Source organism: Spermophilus citellus (assembly GCF_964194105.1).
Source record: "Spermophilus citellus genome assembly, chromosome: 2".
Taxonomy (NCBI): Eukaryota; Metazoa; Chordata; class Mammalia; order Rodentia; family Sciuridae; genus Spermophilus; species Spermophilus citellus.
The window spans coordinates 152,543,959-152,567,119 of NC_138183.1; the positions used below are offsets into that span (position 1 = coordinate 152,543,959).

Here is a 23,161-nt window from a genome sequence, read left to right on the forward strand (position 1 = left end):
AGGGAATAAGGAAAATCTGGACAAAACAAAAAGCATGTGCATAGGCCAATGAGCAAGAAAGCACTCCAGGTCATTCAGCAGGCAGCAGATATACAAATCTAAAGTTCAGTAGTATAGTCTGAGAGAGATGAGAGTCTCTAGCATACAGACAGTAGCTGCAGCCATAGGTATGGAACAGCAGTTTCCAAAATGTAGTCCATGGTTCCCAAAACACTTTGAGGGGTATGGTCCACGAAGCTAAAACTTGTTTCATACAACTGCTAAAAGTTATATGCCTTTTTCATTTTCATTCTTTCATGGATGAACAACCAAGTTTTCCTGAGGCGTAATTGTATCATCACTAATGACTAATAGAATATATGCTTTTGTATTCTTGTATTTCCTACAGTAAGTTTAGAGTATAATTTGGCCTCACAATTTTTTCTTTCTCAGTTCTTCTATTGTGCTATGATTAGCTATCTTTAGCTCTATTTGCAATAATCTACATAATCCCATTAATAGCTAATAAACCATTGCTATAAAATTTCAAAGTTCTCTGCAAAGCCAGGTAAAAACAATTATACTCTTATTTTATTTGGCAATAATATATTTTTTAAATGTATTTATTGATAGTAGTGGGGATTGAACCCAGGGACCCTCTACCACCAAGCTATATCCCCAGGTACGCCCGCCTCAGGCTTTTTTCCCCCGTTTTGTTTAGCACTGGGGACAAACCCAGGGACACTTTACCACTGAATTACCTCCCCAGTCCTTTTTAAATTTTATTTTATTTTCAGACAGGGGTTCAATAAGTTGCTGAAGTTTGCCTCAAATTGCAATCCTCCCACATAAGATTCCTGAATAACTGAAGATTACAGATGTGTGTCACTGTATTTTATAAAATTTATAAAAACTTTTTTCAATTTTCATTTAAAATGTATTACGTTAGAATTTAATAATATTTGTTAAAATGAAGAATTCATTTGAAATATTACTCTTTTATTTAAACATGAATCACTGACTCAGTCACGTGACATTGTCTTTATTACTGCCAGATGCTTGCAAGCTTCAGGTAAATTCAGTTTTCTTTAAGGATATCCTTGATGAAGCCACATAAAAATACTAATTTTATTAAATTTCAACACTTAAATACACACCTTTTAATATTCTATTGATAAATGCTACATGCCAAAGCACAATGGCTATCCCAAGAAAAAGCACTTTGGGTACTGAGTTAGGAACTGAATTAGCCTCCTTTTTCATGAAACGTCATTTTTATTTAAGAAAACGACTAAAAGATACACTAAAGTTATTGGAACTTGAGTATATGACAGATGTGTTCTTGAAAATGAATGAAGTAATCCTGTTATTTCAAAGAAAACAACCATTTATTGCCAACAATAAAATCTGGAGCTAGCAAGCAAAAGTTAGAATTTTAGAAAGTCTGTACCTGCCACTGTGAGCTTAAATGCCGTCATAAATTCTTTATAAGGTAGATCTACTCCTAGAAAGGGAATGCAAATAATCTGCCCCTTCTTTAGGGCTCTAAAGAAGATGAAAAAAAAAAAACTAGATAAACATGTTATAAATGTTCTTATCTCCTGAAAACACATTTATCTTTCCAAAAAGTTCCATTAGTTTCTCACCCCCTTCTAAGAAGACAATGATTTTCTCATAAGTGCTTTTCTCCCTTTTCCCCTTCACTTGGTAAAATGGTAGAGAAGTCCCAAATTCTAACCACTCCTTGGGAGTTATTGGTCACTGAACTATCCCATGTGTATGCACACTACATACATAAACTGTTTTTTCTTCCTGTTAATCTGTCTTTTTTTAAAAATATTTATTTATTTTTTAGGTGTAGATGGACACAACACAATGCCTTTTTTTACGTGGTGCTGGTGATCGAACCCGGATTCTGCCCATGCGAGGCGAGCGCTCTACCACTGTGCTACAATCCCAGCCCTAATCTGTCTTTTTAATTTGCAGGCTCCAGCTGCTAATTCTGAGAGAGTAGAGGAAAAGTTTTTGCGCCTCTTTATAACACAGGTAAATGATCCATTCAAGTTCAAGGTAAACCAATGGATTTTGCCATAGCAGTACAAAAAGAATCTCTATGGATGTGGTTTCAGATTGTACTAAGCAAATAACCTTTAAGAAACTATGGCTTGGGGCTGGAGTTGTAGCTCAGTGGTAGAGCACTCACATAGTATGTGTGAGGACTGGGTTCAATTCTTACCACCACATAAAAATAAATAAAATAAAGGTATTGTGACCATCTACAACTAAAAAGAAAAAGAAAAATGGCTTGACAAGTTTTAGAGTAGTATCAAAATACATTATTTTTAAAAACTATTAAATATCCCCTGCTTTTCCAACTACTTAATCATGTATTGTGATTTTTGTTAATATATTTCAACCAAAACAACATTTTAAAATCAATCAAATGCAAAAACAGCCAGAAAAATTCATCTTCCTCCATTATAGAGATTTATAAAAACCTAAATGATGTTAATCTTCTAACGGAATTGATTTTTTAAATTTGGAAAATAATTATTTTTCATGAAAAATATGCTATTTATGTTAATACATAGTTTTGTGATTATTGTTGTTATTTGCAGAACTGGAGATTGAACTCATATGTACTCTACCATGGAGCCTTTTATTTATTTATTCTTAATTTTGAGACAGGGTCTCACTAAATTGCCCAGACTGGCCTCAAACTAGTAGGATTAAGAGATACTCCTGCCTCAGCCTCCCAGGTAGCTGAAACTACAGGCCACCATGCCTAGCTCACAACACCTTTTGTGACTTCAATATTCAATTTCATGATCAATATGACACTAGGAACTTGGAGCTCTTCCTTTTCCTAAACTTTATTCCTTGCCAATCATCTACCAGGAGAGCCATATCTTGAGCCTCATTAACCCATATGGTCCATTTTTTAAATCCCAAACCTGGTTCTGACTTCCTCTGACCACAATTTCCTTTCAAAACATCATTCCAGTTCTTCATAAGGAATGAATCAACACTGATCACCTCCTATGTCACCTAGCTCATTAGCTTCATTTCTAGCTCCTTTTTTCCTAATATTTACTACACATACTGGCATGTATATCCTGCAAATATTGTTTTTTGAGTTTAATCTGTTTATGATAGGATTTAGAATTCTACTTCCATCCATGATGGAATACTAGGGACCAGATTCATTCTCTGGCTATAAACAACTGAAAAACTGGGGAAAAAAATGTGAAACAATGTCTACAAATGCTGGACAATAGGTAGCATAGAACTGACCACTGAGAAAAATAACACAAATGAAGACAGACATATAATGCCCTAGCTAACTGCCTAGTGGGAGTTGCCAGACTGTAGCATCTGAAGGGTGAATACAGAGCTGGCACTGTTGCTGAATTAAGGAGACAAAGGCAGGGATCAAGAGAATCCAAAATGACTACAATTTTGAGGGAACAGTACAGAGAGTAAGGACTATCTTTCTGATTCTCAAACCTACAAAACATTGCCATGAGAAACTAAAGAAGGAAAAAAAAAGTAATCTTCTATATGACTAAATAGAAGACTCAATATTGTTCTATGTCAGTTTCCCAAAATGATCTGAAGATTTAATACAAATCCAAACAAATATCAAGCACACTGTTTTTTGTAGAAATTGATAATATGATTTTTTTTTAAAGAGAGAGAGAGAGAGAGAATTTTTTTTTTAATATTTGTTTTTTAGTTTTTGGCGGACACAACATCTTTGTTTGTATGTGGTGCTGAGGATCAAACTCGGGCCGCATGCATGCCAGGCGAACGCGCTACCACTTGAGCCACATCCCCAGCCCTGATAATATGATTTTAAAGTAATAAAAAGTATCTTGAATATTCAAAACAATTTTGGGAAAAAAAAGTCAGGCATTCATAATACATACTTGTAATCCCAGCTACTTGGAGGCTGAGACAGAAGAATCTCAAGTTCAAGGCCAGCCTCAGCAATTTAGTAAGACTCTGTCTCAAAATAAAAATTTTTAAAAGGGGTAGGAATATAGCTCAGTGGTAAAGTAACCCTGGGTTCAATCCCCAGTACAAAAAAAAAAAAAAAAAAAAGAAAGGAACAGAGTTGGAGGATGCATTTGATTTGATTTTAAGATGTAAAAAGGCACAAGGCAAAGGAGGAAAGAAATATACCAACATAACAGAATAAAGTACAGAAATAGAGCCACATTTGTATGTGTAAGGGCAAATATAAAAGAAAAATAAGGGCTTTAATTATCCCTTTTGAAAATTATGGAAGAAATTCTCCCCTAACTAATCTCCCCCACAGGACCCCGCAACCTTTTCTTTCAAATTTTCTGCCTGTTGTATGTATATTATAAACTCTAAAAATAGTCACACAAATCAGGAATGTTTCAAGTACCTAGAAGCCATTCCTTTAAATTGCACACATCCAAAGAAACAACGCCCCTGTCTCCCAGATCCCAAGGGAAAGGAGGAGGGCACCTTACTCCAATTTACAAAATTATCTCCTATGATAAAGCAATCTGTTTCTCCAAGTAAAACTACACAAGGCATCTCCCCAATTACCATAAATTGGGTGAAGCATTCTTGACAAAAAGTGTTGTCAAGTCCTCTTACTTAAGGACATCTGTTTGTTTATTTATTTATTTACTTATTTATTATTTTGGTTCTGGGGATTGAACTCAGGGGTACTGACCACTGAGCCACATACCCAGCCCTATTTTGTATTTTATTTAGAGATACTAAATATCACTGAGTTGCTTAGCGGCTCAATTTTGCTGTGGCTGGCTTTGAACTGGTGATCCTCCTGTCTAAGTGTCCCAACCTCCAGAGCTGCTGGGATTACAGGCGTGAGCCACTGTGCCCAGCCTTACTTCTTATCTTGAAAGCATTGTAATACGTTGTTTCTCCTTGGTTATATAAGGGGGTAAGATCCTGGTCTTTGCCATCTGTCAGAGGTTTACTTGTGATGTATATCACATTCAGATTTTTCTTTTCTTCTTCTTCTTTTTTTTTTTTTTTTTTGTGGTACTGGGGATTGAATCCAGCACCTTGTGCATGCAAGGCAAACACTCTACTGAGCTATATCCCCAGCCCCACATTCAGATTTAACAGCTATTCAATTATAACTTTTTTCTTTCTCTATCACCTTTTCAGAGTGGTTTTCTGGTTTGGGGGAAGATTTTCTTTCTTCTTCTTCTTGTGTTTGTGCATGTGTGTGTGTGTGTGTGTGTGTGTGTGACTGGGAAATGAACTCACATATGCTAGTCAAGTGTTCTACCACTGAGCTATATTCCCAGCTTTTTATTCCTTTTTTGTTTGAAACGGGGTCTTGATAGTTGCCCAGGCTGGCCTCAAACTTGTAACCCTCCTACCTCATCTCCCGAGCAGCTAACTCTAAACTGTATTTACAACTGGGCACAGTGGCACATGCCTGTAATCCCAGCAGCTCGGGAGGCTGAGACAGGAGGATTGTGAGTTCAAAGCCAGCCTCAGCAAAAGCAAGGCACTAAGTAACTCAGTGAGACCCTGTCTCTAAATAAAATACAAAATAAGGCCGAGGATGTAGCTCAGTGGTCGAGTGCCCTTGAGTTCACTCGCCGGTACCCCCCCCCAAAAAAAATTTAGTGTATTTCCTCAACAGTGGTCAATTTATTTTCCACAAAAGTGTCAAGGTAATTGAATGGGGAAAGCATAGTCTTTTGAACATAGGGTGTTGGAACAAATATACATCCATATGATACTCTAGCCCTAGGTGTACCATACTAAAAAATAAACTCAAATGGATTGTAGACCTACATGTAAAGGTTAAAACTATAAACTTTCTCAAAGAAGGTGACTTTGGGTTAGGAGGATGCAAAATGCATGAACCACAAAAGAAAAAATGCAGTACACTGGACTTCATCAAAATTGTATCTTTTGTTCTTCAAGAGACACTATTACAAAATGCAAAAGCAAGCTACAAACTAGTAGAAAATATTTATAAAACGCATACCTGATAAAAGAATTCATACAGAAAATATATAAAGATCTCTCATAACTCAATCAGAAGACAAAGGATTTTGTTGCTGTTGTTGTTTAATGGGCAAAGACTGATCTGAAAAGCCTAGAATATTTACTAGAAAGCAGTCAGTTCCTTCCCTTCACCCTAAACTGCTGACACCCAGTGAAATACATTTCCTTACTATAATTATATCTTCTCTAGAATTCTATGTGAATAAAAATCATATATATTCTGTGTCTGTTTTCTTAGGATGACATTTCTCTCTCTCTCTCTCTCTCTCTCTCTCTTTTAATGAAGATAGAGTAGTCTTGCTATGTTGCCCAGGCTGTTCTCCCAGGCTCAAGTGATCCTCCAGCTTCAGCCTTCTGGGTGCTGGGACTATAGGTGTGTGCACCATACCTGGCCAGAAAAAATGGGGTTTTTATGTTTTGCTTTTGCTGGGGATGAAACCCAGGACCTTGAGCATACTAGGCAAGTACTTCACCTCTGAGCTACATTCCCAGCCTTCAGATAATACTTTTGATTGCTGACTCCAGATTAAGAAAAAAGGCAATCAATGGATAGGAGCTTCAAGATGACCAAGATGCTGGAATTAGCAGAAAAATATTCTAAAGCCTCCATTTTAACTACATGAAGGGACATAGGAAAATATGCTCACAAGGGAATAAACAAATAATTTTTGGCAGAGAAACTACAAAAAAAATAGAGTTAGGGTTGTGGCTCTGTAGTAGAGCAGTTGCTTGGCACATGTGAGGCACCGGGTTCGATCCTCAGAATCACATAAAATTAAACAAATAAACACATTTAAAAAAAGAACTAAACTGAAATGACAGAACTGAGAAATAACAACACTGGAAATATGAAATTCAAATTCACTGCATGGGCTTAATCACAAGAATGAAAATGATATAAGGAAAAGTAAGTAAATTAAAAATACAATAGAAATTATACAATATAAGAAAGAAAATTAAAAAGATTGGAAAGAGCTGGGCATGGTGGCACATGCCTATAATCCCAGCAACTTGGGAGGCTGAGGCAGGAGGACCACAGGTTCGAAGCCAGCCTCAGCAACTTAGCAAGATCTTGTCTTAAAATAAAAAATAAAAAAGGAGTGGGGATGTGGCTCAGTGGCTAACTGCCCTTGGGTTCAATCCCTAGTACTAAAAGACTGGAAAGAAACAGCAAGAAGAGACTTGTTGAGCTGTAGGACAATATCAAAGTCTTACACATGTGGACATGGAGTCCAGGAGAAAAAGACGAAATGGGACAGAGAAAATAATTGAAAATTATGCCACAAAAATTTAACAATTTTGGTAAGAGACACAACTTTATAGATTAAGAAACTCAGAAAATTCTCAACATAAAAAATATGAAGAGAACCACACCCGAAAGTCAAATAGCTAAAAACTAAAGAAAATGAGAAAATCTTGGGGAGTAAATAGTGACATAATACAGAAAAAACAACATCAATTGTCACTTACTTCTCATCAAAAATAATAAGAACCAATTTAGTTTATAACACCTTTAACTGGGTCTTGCTAGGTTGCCTAAGCCTGTGAGAGGCCATCCTCGCACGTGATTTGAGTTACCTCCCTGGCTGGGCGAGAGGCGCTTAGACACATCTTTGTGTCCAGAGCTTTCCCCACCCTTCTCAGGTCCAAGGGCTTGTCTGTGTGGAGGCGTGTCTGGCCACTACCGTGAAGACCCAATCATCACACCAGACCTTGGGACACTGACCCCCTTAATCTTCATTGGATGGGATTTTCCCCAGAATTTTTTGTTCCCCAATAAAAGTCCACTCCCTGGCATGTTCTCTCTCACCTCTTCAGTAAACCTCGCTACCATAATAGGTAGCTTGAGGCTGGAGCTAGGAGAAGCCACCCTGGAGCTGGTTTAAAGGTAATTAGAGCCTGTCTCTTTAATTCAAAACTCCCTTGGATTTCTCACACAGCTGAACCTTCATTTATGAAGCCTGTGTTGGCCTTGGGGTAAGTAAGCCAGTCCCAAACGTGTGATTCTCCTGCCTCAGCCTCCCAAGTAGCTGGTATTACAGACCTGCACCACTATGCCTGGCTCACACATCAAAATTTTGATCATATACAGAACTCAATAATTAACTGCTATAATTTCTTTCTTCTTTTTTCTTTCTGGTGCTAGAGATTTAACCAAGGGCTCTGTATATAGGTGCTCTACCACTGGGCTATACCCCAGTCCCTTAACTTTATAAATTTTTAATGTTATTAAAAAATACTGGTACCTCTTTTCTATTAAGTCTAACGGAATACTGAGAATGCTAAATCACTGGAGAATTTTATTTGTGTGCTTATTTTTCAAATAAAAACCAGACTGAAAGAAACTACAACACAAATGAAAGTGGCCCCATATGCACACATGTACACATACACACATTAATTACCTTCTGCCCTTCTCACACAGCTTCTCAATTTCAGCTTTCAGATCCTGCTCCTTCTGCAAAAACTCCTTCTTTTCTTTCTCTATCTTCTTTTTTGTTTCTTCTCGTTTTATTGTCACATCCTGTATAGCCTTTAATATCTCCTAAATCCCACAAAATTACAGTCACACACAAATAAAGAAGGAAATAAATTAGTTCTTTTGATCTGAAGGTTGTGTTCAACAATCACATATACATATTGATTTTAGTGGATTCAAATTGAATTGAAAGAAATCTGGTTGTTGAGCAACTCCAAAAGTCAGAATTCAGACTGCAGGGAGAAAGTTACAGGAACACAGACTTCAACTCAACAGGAAAAAAATGTATAATAATCACACCGTTCAAAAATGAAACACACTGCCTTGTGAAGCAATAAGTTCTCCATTTTTGGTGCTCAAATGTCAAATGAACACCCCTCAAGACTGCTGGGAAAGACATTCTTGCTGAAGGAGGGAGTTTGTTGCATTCAACAAATTGGTCTTGTTTTGTTTTGTTACAGTTCTACTCATGTTCCACTTGTTATATGTATGGGTTTTCTGTTTATTTGACTTTTTTATTATTTAACAGCAGCAAATAAGAAGTCAAACAATACAAAAGTATTGAAGTTAAATTACCCCCAAGTTCATACCACTTCCACCCATAAGGGCAATCAATGTGTTAACTGTTCTTATTATGACTGCACATTTTCTCAATTCTCAAAGAAATACACATGTAACATATATGTATTTCTTTGGCTTTTTTTTTTTAAGCATTCCTGGGGATCAAACCTAGAGTCTTGATCATGCAAAGCACACAATCTACCACTGAATTATATCCTCCATCCCGTTTTTCTTTTTTTATGAAGTTATTTTATATTCATTATTTTACATTGTGCTTTTTTCCACTTGGACAACATACATCAATAACTACAGATATAATTCAAAAATACCTAGCTGCATAATAGGACATCACATAGACATATCCAATTTATCCTGATGAACTGTTAAAAGACCTTTGGGTTTATTCCAACTTTTTTTGTAATTTTACTTCTTATCACACAAAAAAATCTTTCCTGATTTTTCTCTAGATTTTTTTTTTTTACTTTTACCATGAATTTGTATAAATCTTCAGAATGTCATAAACATTAAATTTTTTTATGAGGGGCTAGGGTTGTGGCTCAGTGGTAAAGTACTCACCTAGCATGCGTGAGCACTGGGTTCGATCCTTAGTACCACATAAAAATAAAATAAAGGTATAAAGAAAGGTGTTTTTAAAAAATTTTTTTTGAGATGTGCTAAAAATATTTTCTCTCTCTCAGCAGGTTATTATATTGTTTTGTACTAGGGATTGAACTCAAGGGCACTCAACCACTAATCCACTTCCCCAGCCTTATTTTGCATTTTTATTTAGAGACAGGGACTCACTGTTGTTGAGGCTGGCTTTGAACTCATGATCCTCTAGTCTCAGCCTCACAGGCTGCTGGGATTACAGGCATGCACCACTGCACCCAGCTGGTATTTTTAATTATAGATAATTAAATTCTGGGTTTTGTGCCTTGCTTAAACTGCAATAAACATTCTATATGTCTATACTTTCATACATAAATTTGTGCCTGTAGAATGGACTCCCAATAATGAGACTGGTCAAAGTAGAAGCATATTTTAAATTTTAACTGACAATTCCTAATAACTAATGAGGTCATCATAATTCACACTCTTACTAATCATGTCTACAAGAGTTCACTTTACCTCATGCTTGACAACTTATTTCATTTTAGCCCATCACTTGGGGGAGTAAAGAATAGTATCCAATAATATTAATGTGTACTTCCCTAACTTTCATTCTTTGTTTTATACCAGGGATTGAACTCAGGAGCACCTGGCCATTGAGCCACATCCCCAGCCCTATTCTGTATTTTATTTAGAGAGAGGGTCTCACTGAGTTGCTTAGCTCCTCACTTTTTTGTGGCTTTGAACTCATAATCCTCCTGCCTCAGCCTCCTGAGCCACTGGGATTACAGGCATGTGCTTCGTGCCTGGCATTCTTTATTAATAGTTTTTAGTGTTTGATTTCAACTAAAATAAGCATTCAGTGAATGCTTATTTGAATAATGTTTTGTTCATTACTAAATGTCCAAAACTTACATCAAACACTCTAAAAATATTTTCTGAATGAATGAGTACCTGTGAGTCTGAGCTTCTTTCCAATTATTTACAATCATTTTGCTTTTCCTCTTCTATGAATTACTATTTATAACTATAGTAGGCAAAATAATACTCTCCCCCAAGATATCCATGTTCTAATCCCTAAAACCTATTTATTATGTTATCTTCCATAGCAAAAGAGACTTTGAAGATGTAACTATGGTAAGGACCTTAAAATAGGGAGATTAACCTGGACTATCTGGGTGGGCCTAATATAATCATCTAAATCCTTAAAAGTAGAGAACAATTACCAGTTGTGATCAGAGCAAAATGCGTCTAGGAGATAAAGATCAAAGAGACACTGTTGTTGCTTTCAAGATGAAGGGGCCCTTAAGTCAAAGAATGAAGGCAGGCTTTACAAACTACAGACAAGGAAGAGTTGGCCCTAGAACTCTCAGAAAGGAACACAGTCCTACTAGTACTTTGACTTTAGCCCAGTGACACTCTATGTAGACTTTTTTTTCCCCTTTGGGTACCAAGGAGTGAACTCGGGGGCACTCAATCACTGAGCCACATCCCCAGCTATATTTTGTACTTTAGAGACAGGTTCTCACTGAGTTGCTTAGTGCCTCACTTTTGCTGAGGATGGCTTTGAACTCGAGATTCTCCTGCCTCATCCTTCAGAGCCGCTGGGATTACAGGTGTAAGCCACCATACCCAGCTTAATGTAGACTTTAAGCTGCTAAACCCATAGTGATTTGTTACATGAGCAATAGGAAAATAACATAATAACCTTTCCTGATTTTTTTCTCTAGATTGACTTTTACCATGAATGTGAGCTATCTTCAGAATGTCAGAAATTATATCTGGTCAGATGTGCTAAATACATATATACACACACACACACACATATATATACACACACATATATATATATATATATATATATATATATATATATATATATACACACACACACACAGGTATGTACATATATATGTATACATACACATATATGTATGTATATATACATTTTTTTTGCTAAAAATATTTCCACTCAGTTTAACAATCTTTCAACTAATGTTTACATCACTTGGTATTTTTAATTATATGTAATTAAATTAATTAATTAATTTTTTATGGCTTCTGGGTTTTCTGCCTTGCTTAAAGTGACCTCTTAAAATTTGAGGTTTTATAAATACTCCCCTAAATTTTCTTCTACATTCAACTTTTTTCTAGTTTTTATATATAGATTTTTAATCTACTTATGAATGTATTTTTCCAAATAACATAAGATGTCAACAAAATATATTAAATAAATAATCTTTTCCTCTCTGAACTAAAATCAGATTTACCCCCTGGATAACAGGATTGTTTTTATTCTTAAACTTCTATGACAACCATTAAAAAGTAAATATCGCTTTTCTTTTTCTACTAAGAAACAAACTTAAAAGTCTGATCAGGGGCTGAGGTTGTGGCTCAATGATAAGAGTGCTCACCTAGCATGCATGAGGCATTGGGTTCAATCCTCAGCACCACATAAAAATAAAAATATTGTGCCCACCTAAAACTGAAAAATAAATATTAAAAAAAAAGTCTGATCAGAACTGTTGCTTTACTCTTTGATTTTTTTCTTTTTTTTTTTTTTTTGTGGTTGTAGATGGACAGAATGCCTTTATTTTATTTGTTTATTTTTATGTGGTGCTGAGGATCGAACCCAGTGCCTCATGCATGCTAGGCAAGCACTCTACCACTGAGCTACAGCCCCAGCCCTGATTTTTTTCTTTTTAATATTTATTTTTTAGTTGTAGTTGAACACAAAACCTTTATTTATTTATTTTTATGTGGTGCTGAGGATCGAACCCAGGGCCTCGCACATGCCACACAAGCGCTCTACACCTAAGCCACAACCTCAGTTCTTTTTTTTGCAAATGCAAGGCAAATACTCTCCCACTGAGTTATATCTCCAGTTCAAAAATTTTAATAAGTAAACTACCTGGTGATTCTTCATTTCTTCTTCTCTCCTCTGCTGAAGTTGCTTTAATTGCACTTGGAGTTGATTCTCCACCTGCCTCTGTTTGTCCAGGACTTCCTGGTAACGTTCTTTTAATAGGGTTCTCTCTGTCATCATTTTGTCCTATTGGAAAAAACAAGTTTATTTTCCAATTTAAACGTATGAAACAATCACTAAATGCCTAACCGAGACATTATACAGAGTTCTAAAGCTGTGATGTCCAATACAGTAGCTACTAGCCAGATGTGGATAGGTAAAATTAATCAAAATGATAAAATAGAAACAAACAGACCCTCAATTACCTAGGCACACCTCAAATACTCAAAAGCCAAATATGATTAGTGGCTACTACACCAAACAACTAGGTTAACAGAACATTTCTACCACTACAGAAATTTCTGTTATACAACACTGCTACAAAGCAGGGGTTGGCAATCTATGGCATGTGGGACAAATCCAGTCATCGCATGTTTTATGTTTTTTCGTTTTTGTGGTGCTAGGGATTGAACCCTGGTTCTTGTGCATACAAGGCAAGCAGTCTACCAACTGAACTATATCCCCAGCCCCTCATCGCATGTTTTTATAAGTAAGTTTTATTAGAACAAAGCCATGCCCATTGGTTTAAAGATTGCTTTCAAACTATAACAGCAAAGTGGAAAGATTACAATAAATGCCACACAATCCACAGAACCTATCTGGTCCTTTAAAGAAAATGTTTGGGCTGGGGATGTGGCTCAAGCGGTAGCGCACTCGCCTGGCATGTGTGCGGCCCGGGTTCGATCCTCAGCACCACATACAAACAAAGATGTTGTGTCCGCCGAAAACTAAAAAATAAATATTAAAAATCTCTCTCTCTCTCTCTCTCTCTCTCTCTCTCTCTCTCTCTCACTCTTTCTTTAAAAAAAAAAAAAAAGAAAGAAAATGTTTGCCCACCACTGTTACTAGGGATAAGAGAAAGGAGATATTTTATCGTCCATTAGGAGAGAGAAAAAAGTAATACGCCAGAACAAAGAACAGATCACCTACTCAAAGAATAGGAAGCTTACCAATCATTAGCACTGACAACTGACACATCCACTAAAGAAGTCTGGGCAACCTCATATTCAGAATGAGCGACTCAGAAAGCTCACATAAACTAGGGATTAGAAGTGATGATTGTGAGGACCACAATATGGCTCTGCCTCCCTCTCATCAGCAAATTAAGAAAAGCAATGGTCACCTCTCAAATGAACATTAAAACTTAAAAGAGTCAATTTAAAACTAATTTGGTATAAGGTAGTTCTTGTAAAAATTAAACCAAGAGTATTAAGCTGAATTTGTTCTCTAAAGGATGATTATTTTTCAAGAAAATAAAGTTCCTGAAAGTGAATATTAGAAAACCTATATTGTATTATCATCATAAAAAACAGGCTCTCGGGCTGGGATTGTGGCTCAGCGGTAGAGTGCTCGCCTAGCACAAGCGGGACCCGGGTTCGATCTTCAGCACCACATAAAAATAAAGGCATTGTGTTGTGTCCATCTACACCTAAAAAATAAATATTAAAAAAAACACACACAAAAAAACAGGCTCTCAAGATGGTTTAACTTTGGGATAAACCAGTCCTCAGTCCATGTACCAAAATGTGACCACATCACTCCAAAGAACTGATTCCTCAACATCACATCTTTGCAGAGATTATGAATGTAGGGTCTGTGGATAACCCCAGGGGATCTTTGAACTCTCTGAAATTGGGGTGTATGTGTGCATTTTACTTTGATAACAATTAAAAGTTTTCAAAAGATTCTAAAAGAGGACATAAACATTGTTAACTTTGTTAACAAAGTTTAAGAACCAATAAGTGAACCAGAAGATTAAAGGATTCTTTTCTTTTTTAACCACAGCTCCTTTCCTTTACCTCCTTCACTCATAATACATCTTTTTATAATACATTTTTCTTCTTTTTTTTTTTTTTTTTTTGGTACTAGTGATTGAACTCACGGGTGCTTTCCCACTGAGCTGCACCATCTGACATTTTTCTTTTTTCTTTTTTTCCTAATTTTTTTAAATTGTCAATGGACTTTATATTTATTTATATACAGTGCTAAGAATCAAACCCAGTGCCTCATACATGCTAGGCAAGTGCTCTACCACTGAGCCATAAACCCGGCCCATCACCAGACATTTTGAGACAGGGTGTCACTAAGTTGCTTAGGCCCTCACTAAATGCCGAGGTTGGCCTTGAACTTGTGATCCTCCTGCCTTAGTCTCCCAAGTCTCTTGAAATTACAGGCATATTCCACTGTTTCCAGTTCTCCATGATACATCTTTAGAATAACACAGGAAAAAAGCATTAGTTTGCACCAAACACTTTTCCTTTCTATATTGTTGTTCTTTCAAGAAACACATCATACCCTCAAGACCTCTTCTTCCTGATCCTAGGGTGTCTTTCCCAGATTGTTGGGAGATTGAGGCAGGAGGATCATTTGAGCCTGGGAGACCAGCCTGGCAAATATAGCAAGACCCCAGGGATTTGTAAAAGTAAAGTCCTCTAAGATTTAAAAACTAATTACCAAGGAATAAAATGGAAAAAATGGAAAAGATACATGTAAACAGTACATTAAAAAAAAAAAAAACTTGACAAGAGTTTGACTGGAAGCTCAATGATGTGACAAGATTACCAAAATTAGTCAATGTAAGCTTAAGAAATAGTGTCTAGAATAAGAGACTGAGACTTATTCTACTGTGGACTAATTATGCTATAATCTGAACTATTTCATTTGATTCATTTTTTTACATAAAAATAAAGGTACTGTACTGTGTCCATCAGATTTTAAAAGAAAGACTGATAAAATGGAACATATCTAAATGAAAGTCACCAGGATACAAGGATTAAAGACTGGAAAAAATATCATAAAAAGAAGAATGCTAAAACAAACAAACAAACAAACCCAGCAACAACAAAACAGCAACTGACAGAGGCCCTAAGCAACTCAGCAAGACCCTGTCTCAAAATTAAAAAAGCTGCTAGTGTGGCTTGGTGGTAAAGCACACCTGGGTTAAATCCCTAGTACCAAGAAAGGAAAAAAAAAAAAAAAAAAGAAAAGAAAAAGAAAGAAAGAATTTGGATTTGAGGAGGAGGCACAGAAAAACACACACACACACACACACACACACACACTTTAAATATATGTAGAGCTATTACACTCTCTGGAGTGAACAAGGAGATTCCTGCACTTTTTTCAACTGAGATAAAACGTTTCTAGATTTTTATACTTTAATGGTGTCATATAAAATGACACTTTTAATACTTACCAGATTCTTTTCAATATCTTGATCTGTGTTCACCTCTGAATCTGCTGTCTTAAAATCAGTCTAAAAAGAAAGAAATAATATATTCAGAATTTTTCAGATTCTCTTCAAAAAAGGCAGAATTATTTCAGTACTTTCACTTAGAAACCTGCCACAAACAACTAAGAAGCAAACTTTCTGCTCTGTCCCCTTATCACCTTCACAGTGAGAAGCAATGTAGTTCTGGCAAATGAACACCAACATCCACATTGCATCAATCATTTATCCCACAAAATAACCTGAATAAGACCCAAATTTGGACTGAGAAAGCCTCAAATCTGAGATGAGAATCTACTGTGCCCATACTTCCTCCTACAACAAAGCACACTAGTCACTATAAAGCAGAATACACTGTACTTCTTAAGATGTAGGTCAGAGAATTAACAAGGATTCCTCCTGTAAGGACAAAGATGGGAAATATGAATGCTAATGACCTATACTCATCAATCACTCAGTGATTGACTATATGTAGCTCATAAAGTTCCTATTTGCCATAAAATTAAACACTGGCTACTGGCTTTCTTATTTATGGAACAGCAGAATGAAGTCATTGCATGACATTGTATGAAAACAGTATGATGGGTGGTAGCAAAAACAAAAAATAAAAACAAAAAAATAAAAAACAAGACAGCATAGCTCTCCACCAAATATGAACTATCTCCTACCCTCAAAAAAAAAAAAAAAAAAAAAAAAAAAAAACCCAAATTCCATTTTAGTAGTAGAAACTTGATACTTGACCTGTACAGCAATGTTCTGAGAAAGCTTCAGGGAAGAGCTATCCTGATCATCATCCTGATCCACTCTGACTCCTTCAACCCCATTTGCTGGAGGCACTACAGGTCGGAAATCCAAGCCTGTGTCCCTGCTACCTTCCTTTGGGATGGAGGCTTGTGGGGATTTCTCTTCAGAGCAATTCCCGGAGGCAAGCTGCTTTGTATGGCACCCTGCCTTAAGAGACCGAGTGACTGGATGGAGGCTCTCCTGGAGGCTTGTGTCCCCCTCCTCTCCTGCTGTGCTGGCCAAGTCCTTCAAATCAGACTGAGACCCACTGCCAGAAAGACACAGGGCTGTGGCTATCAAGTTTTCTCCTAAAACCTCCTGATGCGCTGCTGAAGTGTCACCCGCTGATGAACCAGGATTCTGCTCTGGGTGTTCCAAATGGACATTTCTGTTATTCTCCTTGGTTATCGTTTGGCTACTTACACTCGATGGAGGTGAGTTCTTCTGCTTCTGCGCTGGGTCTTTGGGGCTATGAAAAACACAAGGTAAAAAGTTTCTAAGTTCTGGATGTTGCTCAGTGGTAAAGCACTTGCAGACATGAGGCCCTAGATTTGATCTCCAGCATTACCAAAAAACAAAATAAACAAAAAAGATGGATTTTTTTCTCACCCAATCCAGTCTTAAAAAGGATTACATATCAGAATGACAAAGAATTTCATTTCTATCCAATAACTTGTATTCCATATGCAGGTAAGAACCTGGGTTCTGGAGACAGTCTACAGCCAATGTCTAAACATAAATGACTTTGAAGATCTAAAAAAGTGTTTTGAGGGCCCATATGAATAATTTTGGGGATATAGATAAAATAACCTAATGTTTATTGGAATATTTAGCTACTCATAACATTTTCATAAATAAAATATTAACTTAGAAATACTATTTGTATCTCACTCTCATATTCCACAAAAAATAATTTCCCTTCAAACTCATTATAAATAGCTTTGGCCAGAACTACTACTTAAATTCAATAGTTTTTCAAAGCATAGCATCACCTCAAGTTGTTTAAAGAACAATCCTTACACAACAATTGTTTAAGGATTCAATTTTGAATCCAAAATTGAAGTTGCTGATAGAAATCTTATCCTGAACCACAAGCATACATATATTTAATATTGGGATAGTTATTTTGTCACTTATCACAGACGCTTTTTCCCCCAGTGCTAGGGATAGAACCCAGAGCCTTGTATGTACTAAATACACATTCTCCACTGAGTTACATTCCCAGTCTATGTATTGCTTTTTTTTTTTTTTGGTACCAGGGATTGAACAACTGAGGGGCACTTGCCCACTGAGCTGCATCCCCAGCCCTATTTTGTACTTTATTTAGAGACAGGGTCTCACTGAGTTGCTCAATGCCTTGTTTTTGCTGAGGCTGACTTTGAATTCGAGATTCTCTTGTCTCAGCCTCCCAGCAGCTAGAATTACAGGCATGCACCACCACACCCAGCTGTGTATTACTTTTTAAGGCGATCTTTAAAACATATTTACAATGACATCCAACATTCACAGCTATAAGTCTTCCACACATAGATATAATTCTATGTTAAAATTTTTCCCTTCCCTTCACCCCTTTCTTAAATGGTTCTGTCAACTGACCCCTTAAGCATCCCAAACTAGCAATGATTGAGGCTTCAAGTCAATGTGTCTGCCTTTCCTCAATACCACTTGTCCAAAATAAAACAACTGAGAGAATATCTATGATATAGACATCTTTATCAACACCTTAAGCTGATTCCTTCTTGCTGGCAGTTAACTGTGAGCTGAGAGAAAAGAACTTATTTTAAATCTGGTATATAGAATGCCAGGTTTGAATCCTAACTCTTAACACTTACTAGCTGTTTGACTCTAGGCAAGTTATTTTATTTATAAAATAGAAATAATATAACCCACCTAATAGTATTATAAGAATTCCATGATATATATATATATATATTTTTTTTTTTTTTTACAGAGTGGCCAGCAAATTGTAAACACTTAATAACCCTTAGCTGCTATTATTATTAATAGTAGTATGTGGTTGATTTTATTTATACAAAATGAATAAAGACTTAAAGATCCAAGTTTATGATTAGGTTTATGTAACATTTTTCCCTCATGACCCATTCACTAACAAGCATCTCCTTTTTTTTTTTTTTTTTTTGGTACTGGGGATTGAACTTAGACACACTTGACCACTGAGCTACATCCCCAGTCCTATTTTGTATTTTATTTAGAGACAAGGGCTCACTGAGTTGCTTAGTGCCTCACTTTTAACTTTCGATCTTCCTGCCTCAGTCTCCTGAGCCGCTGGGATTACAGGCATGTGCACCACACCCAGCTTCCCAGCCTTTTTTTATTTTTTATTTTTTATTTTCATTATTTTGAGACAGGATCTTGCTAAGTTGCTTAGGGCCTTACTAAATTGCTGAGGCTGGCGGTCAAACTTGAGATCCTCCTCCCTCAGCCTCCTGAGTCACTGAAATTATAAGCATGCATCACTATGCCTTGCTTATTTTTTATTTTGAGACAGACAGAGTCTCATTAAGTTGCTGAAGCTGGCCTGGACCTTGCAATCCTCAGCATCTCATGTCACTGGGATTATAGATGTGTACCACCGCACCTAGCAACACATCTCTTATTTGAAACAAATGTTTAAGTTATCTGGAGTCAGACAAACCTTGGTTTAAACCCTGACTCCAACATGGCTTGATAACCTTGGGCAAGTTACTAACCTCTCTGTGTCTTAGTTTCTTCAACTATAAGTGGAAGCAATAATATTAGCACCTACCACCTAGGACTAATATGAAGATTAAATGTTTAATGTGTATAAAGTTGTTAGGGGCTGGAGATATAGCTCAGTTGGTAGAGTGCTTGCACCACATGAACAAGGCCCTGACTTTATCCCAGCACCAAAAAAAAAAAAGTTGTTAGGATGATATTATTATGTTAAGTCCCAGGTACTTTAATCAACTTAATTCAACATGGCACATAACTAAGTATTAACCACTGATGCAAGATTGGTAATTGCAATTCTTATCCTTGAGAGTATGGATGGATGGGAGGCAAAATGTGCACATGAAGTACTAGGCAATATTAACCAAGATATCTAGATAGGCAGATACACAGACATATCTGCATTTGTATATGTATATATATATGTGAATGTGTCTCTGTGTATATCTGTATCTATCTACATAACAAAGTATTTTATAAATGAGTATGATATATAAACATAAGTTTAAATGAATACATACAATTTATATAGGGCAGAGAGGGGAAATATTTACATTTTTTTATGAATTGATGCATGTATTCTAACCTATTTATTCAACAAACATTTAGCATGCCTACTGAGTGTAAGATACTTTGTTGGATACCAAAAATACAGACAGATCAGGCAGCCCCTACCTTTAGAAAGTTTAATCTACTGCAGTGTCATTAGAGCTCAAGAGGAAAGACCAGCTACAGAAGTCCACCTCAAAAGTCCTTTACCCAACTGAACCTTCCCTGTCAAGAATGCAGACATTACCTTAGACCATCTGGGAGACTTTCTTCTGATTTGGAAGCACATAAACTAGAAGAGGATTCCGGAGGATTGGAGGCATTGGCCATAACACCAGCCACCTCAGATGCTGCCATCGCGCTCTGCACATTCAGAAACAAATTACAGGCTACAAGTTTCAAAAGTTTAAAATGAATGTATCTTTCCCCCTCAGAATACCCACTCAACAGTTGCTCCAAGAAATACACACAAGGAAAATCTTGGGCTCCAGGAGAAAATATTTAACACTATTCTGCAGTAGGGTATTAAAAGGGTCACAGCATGCAATAGGTCCCAGTGGACATCAATCTTCAGGAGTCACTTTATTTACATAAATATCTAGGAGTTCATACAAAGTTTTTATTTATTTTTAAGAAATGCAGTCATTTAAAATAGATCATAATTTGTGAGAATCTTACAAATGGTACACACACCTATCTTGTCTACTATCACAAAAGATGTTTTAGGCCTAGCATCAATAATATTTTATGTTTTTAAATCACTTTATGGCCATTCCATCTAAAGCATTCTCCATTAACTTAAATAAAGTTTTTTTGGAAGTGATTGCAAGAAGCAGCAATCGATATTGGCAACTCCAATATTATTTTTTCACTCCCTCAATGCGTTCCCTCCACACAAATGGGAAAAGTCTGATACCCATGGCTGGAGCAAAGTACAGACTCTTAGGAGTTAGCACAGTGGTGCAAAAAAGAACTTGGTTAGCATGAAAATGAGAAGCAGAAAAACATAGTAACACTGGTAAGGAAACCCAGAAGATGCCTTTTTTCCCCTCCACCAAAAGGTCATCCTTCTTGCTGCAAACTCATGACCTTCTATGGTAAGATGGAAAACAAAAACAAAAACAACGAACCAACCCTTGGGAGGTGAGGGGTGAACACAGCCTTGGTTTGCATTCTTGTTTTTATTTTGACAGCATCCCAGTGATACCCCTGAACCCTGAAGAGTGCACAGAGCAGATAAGGAGACTAGGCTGTGTCAACACTTCAAGCACCGCCTGTGTCTCAGTTTCTCTCATTATATAAAGCTCCTGGGAAGAGACCCCAAATCGCCATTACTCTTAAGTGCAAATATTCTACCTCCAACAATGTCTAGGGTCGGGGTCATCGGTGCCGGGTAAACGGAACGACAGAGCAAGGGTCGTACATGCAATTCCGTGGCCAGAGCCCAACCGGGGCGGGGGTGGGGAGGTACATTTGGCTGGAGGGCCGTGTGTGCCCAAGGGAATCCCGCAATCCCCCGGCGGCCACCAGCAAGGTGGCGACGCCAGGGGCGACGGGTCCTCAGAAGAGAACGGAAAGGGGACAATGGGGTGAAGCAGCGGCGGGGGTCCTAGCCACCCTCAACAGGGGACTGCTACGCTGGCCGCTTGCTTCCGCCAAAGCCACCTCCACACCTTCCCCTTATCGCCCCCCCCAACGCCGCTTCCAGCCCGGGTCCCACTTCTAGGCCAGGATACCCGCCCCCGTCCTCGCAGCACCCTCCACGCCCCCCACCACGACCCCCGCCCCCACCCCTCCGCCCCGCAGCGCGCCCCCCCCCCGACGCACGCGCCCCGCACACACCTCCCGCGCCGCGCCCCCGGGAGGAAGGGGGGAGGGACGGGACGCACCTGAGCGGGCGGAGCGGGGGGAGGGGACGGCCGAGCCACGGGGGAGGGGTCGAGCGCCGGCCCGCGCGCGACACCTCCCACTTCCGGCGGCACGAGCGGAGGGGGCGAGGCTCGGGCAGCGAGAGGAAAGGCCGCGTAGGCTCCGCGCCTCCCCCGACGGCGCCCTCTGGCGGCTACGGTGAGAACCACTCGGAGCGCAGGGATGCTGGCGAAGACCCTTGAGATGTAAGTGGACCCTGCCTCGGCGCCAGGAAGAGGGATTTCTGACCGCGAGAAAGAAGGAGGCCTGGTGGAGACAAGAGCCCTTCTGGGACTGCTACAGAGAGAGTCAGGGCCATAACGGTCAGAGGAAGAAGAGCAACGAGGTTGTGTTTTAAGGTCGGAACCGAAAGGCCCTTTTCCAAGGACGCCATGAAGAAGTACACTCTGGGGAGGGATCCTGTTGAAGACGCCCAGAGGACTCGGGCGTTGGAGCCCCGCGCGCTAAGCCGAAGCCCTGCACGCCGCTCCGCGGAGGCCGCCTGCAGGCTCCGTCCCGGAGCACCGGTTGCTGGGCCCGGCGGGTTGGGGGTGCTGGAGGACCCTCCGCTGATTGGCTGCGGCGTCCGGGCGGAAGTGATGCTGCTGTCACTGGCTCCTGGGCTCCCGGGAAGCCGCGAGTTTCCGCAGGGAGGCGGCGGCGGCTGCCGCGGCCGGGCTGGTGAGTTGGGAAGTAGAGGGGGGCTGGACATTGGAAGTCCGGGTGGTCCAGAACTGGGGGGAGCCGGCGCCTAAGGAAGAGGGCGCTGCACAGAGGCGCTTTTAGTCCTGGTGCGAGGCCTCCCAGAGGTTCGGGGCCCTGGTCCTAATGAAGAGAGGGGCACCTTATTCGAAGCAGTTGAGGACAAGGGAGGGGGGATCGGTGAAACAAGTCCTTGTACATGACTTAGTTCGAGCAGGGTGTAGAGGTGGCCAGGAGTCGCTTAAGAGCAGAATCTTGGACTTCGAGTTGCCCTTCTTCCTTAAGAAGAAGGTAAAGATAGGCCCAGCAGATGGGCGAGGTGGAGATCTGCTTTCAAAAGGTGTTTAAGATTACTTCCCCAGAAGTCCAGGGGACAAAAGTGCTGATCTGCTCCCGGGAGACAGGAAGGGCTCGAGTTTCTCTTTCTTCCGGCAATCTGGGTGGGATGTACTGAGACTGAAGAGCCTGCCTAGATGGCTCATTCCCTGGCTACCAACAAAATTTCATTTCCACTTAGTAGAGTATGCGGACTGAGAAAGACACCTGAATATCTTGAGACAATGGAAGCTACTAGAGGGCAGGGAAGAATTTGAGA

General features: G+C 38.8%; 2 protein-coding genes across 12 annotated transcripts in view; one reads left to right on the forward strand and one right to left on the reverse strand.

Annotated features, from left to right (window-relative positions):
• The window catches only part of RNF214 (ring finger protein 214), a 32,588-nt gene extending 10,277 nt beyond the window's left edge, over positions 1 to 22,311 (reverse strand). The window contains exons 1-6 of one of the 3 annotated variants that reach the window (XM_081271070.1): positions 21,846 to 22,311; positions 20,204 to 20,319; positions 16,654 to 17,164; positions 15,880 to 15,939; positions 12,570 to 12,710; positions 8,415 to 8,554 (exon numbers count right to left, since the gene is read on the reverse strand). In XM_081271070.1, the coding sequence (XP_081127196.1) occupies positions 8,415 to 8,554; positions 12,570 to 12,710; positions 15,880 to 15,939; positions 16,654 to 17,164; positions 20,204 to 20,313 (962 nt within the window). In that variant the 5' untranslated portion in view covers positions 20,314 to 20,319; positions 21,846 to 22,311. Of the gene's footprint in view, positions 1 to 8,414; positions 8,555 to 12,569; positions 12,711 to 15,879; positions 15,940 to 16,653; positions 17,165 to 20,203; positions 20,320 to 21,798; positions 21,818 to 21,845 lie in introns of those variants that run through there. The other 2 variants (XM_081271071.1, XM_081271069.1) reach the window with 2 other exon arrangements.
• The window catches only part of PCSK7 (proprotein convertase subtilisin/kexin type 7), a 28,250-nt gene continuing 27,273 nt past the window's right edge, over positions 22,185 to 23,161 (forward strand). For 3 of the 9 annotated variants that reach the window (XR_014019325.1, XM_081271011.1, XM_081271010.1), the window contains exon 1: positions 22,185 to 22,545. The gene's annotated coding sequence lies outside the window, so the exon portion shown is untranslated. The remainder of the gene's footprint in view (positions 22,546 to 23,161) is intronic. The other 6 variants (XR_014019326.1, XR_014019327.1, XM_081271009.1 and 3 more) reach the window with 2 other exon arrangements.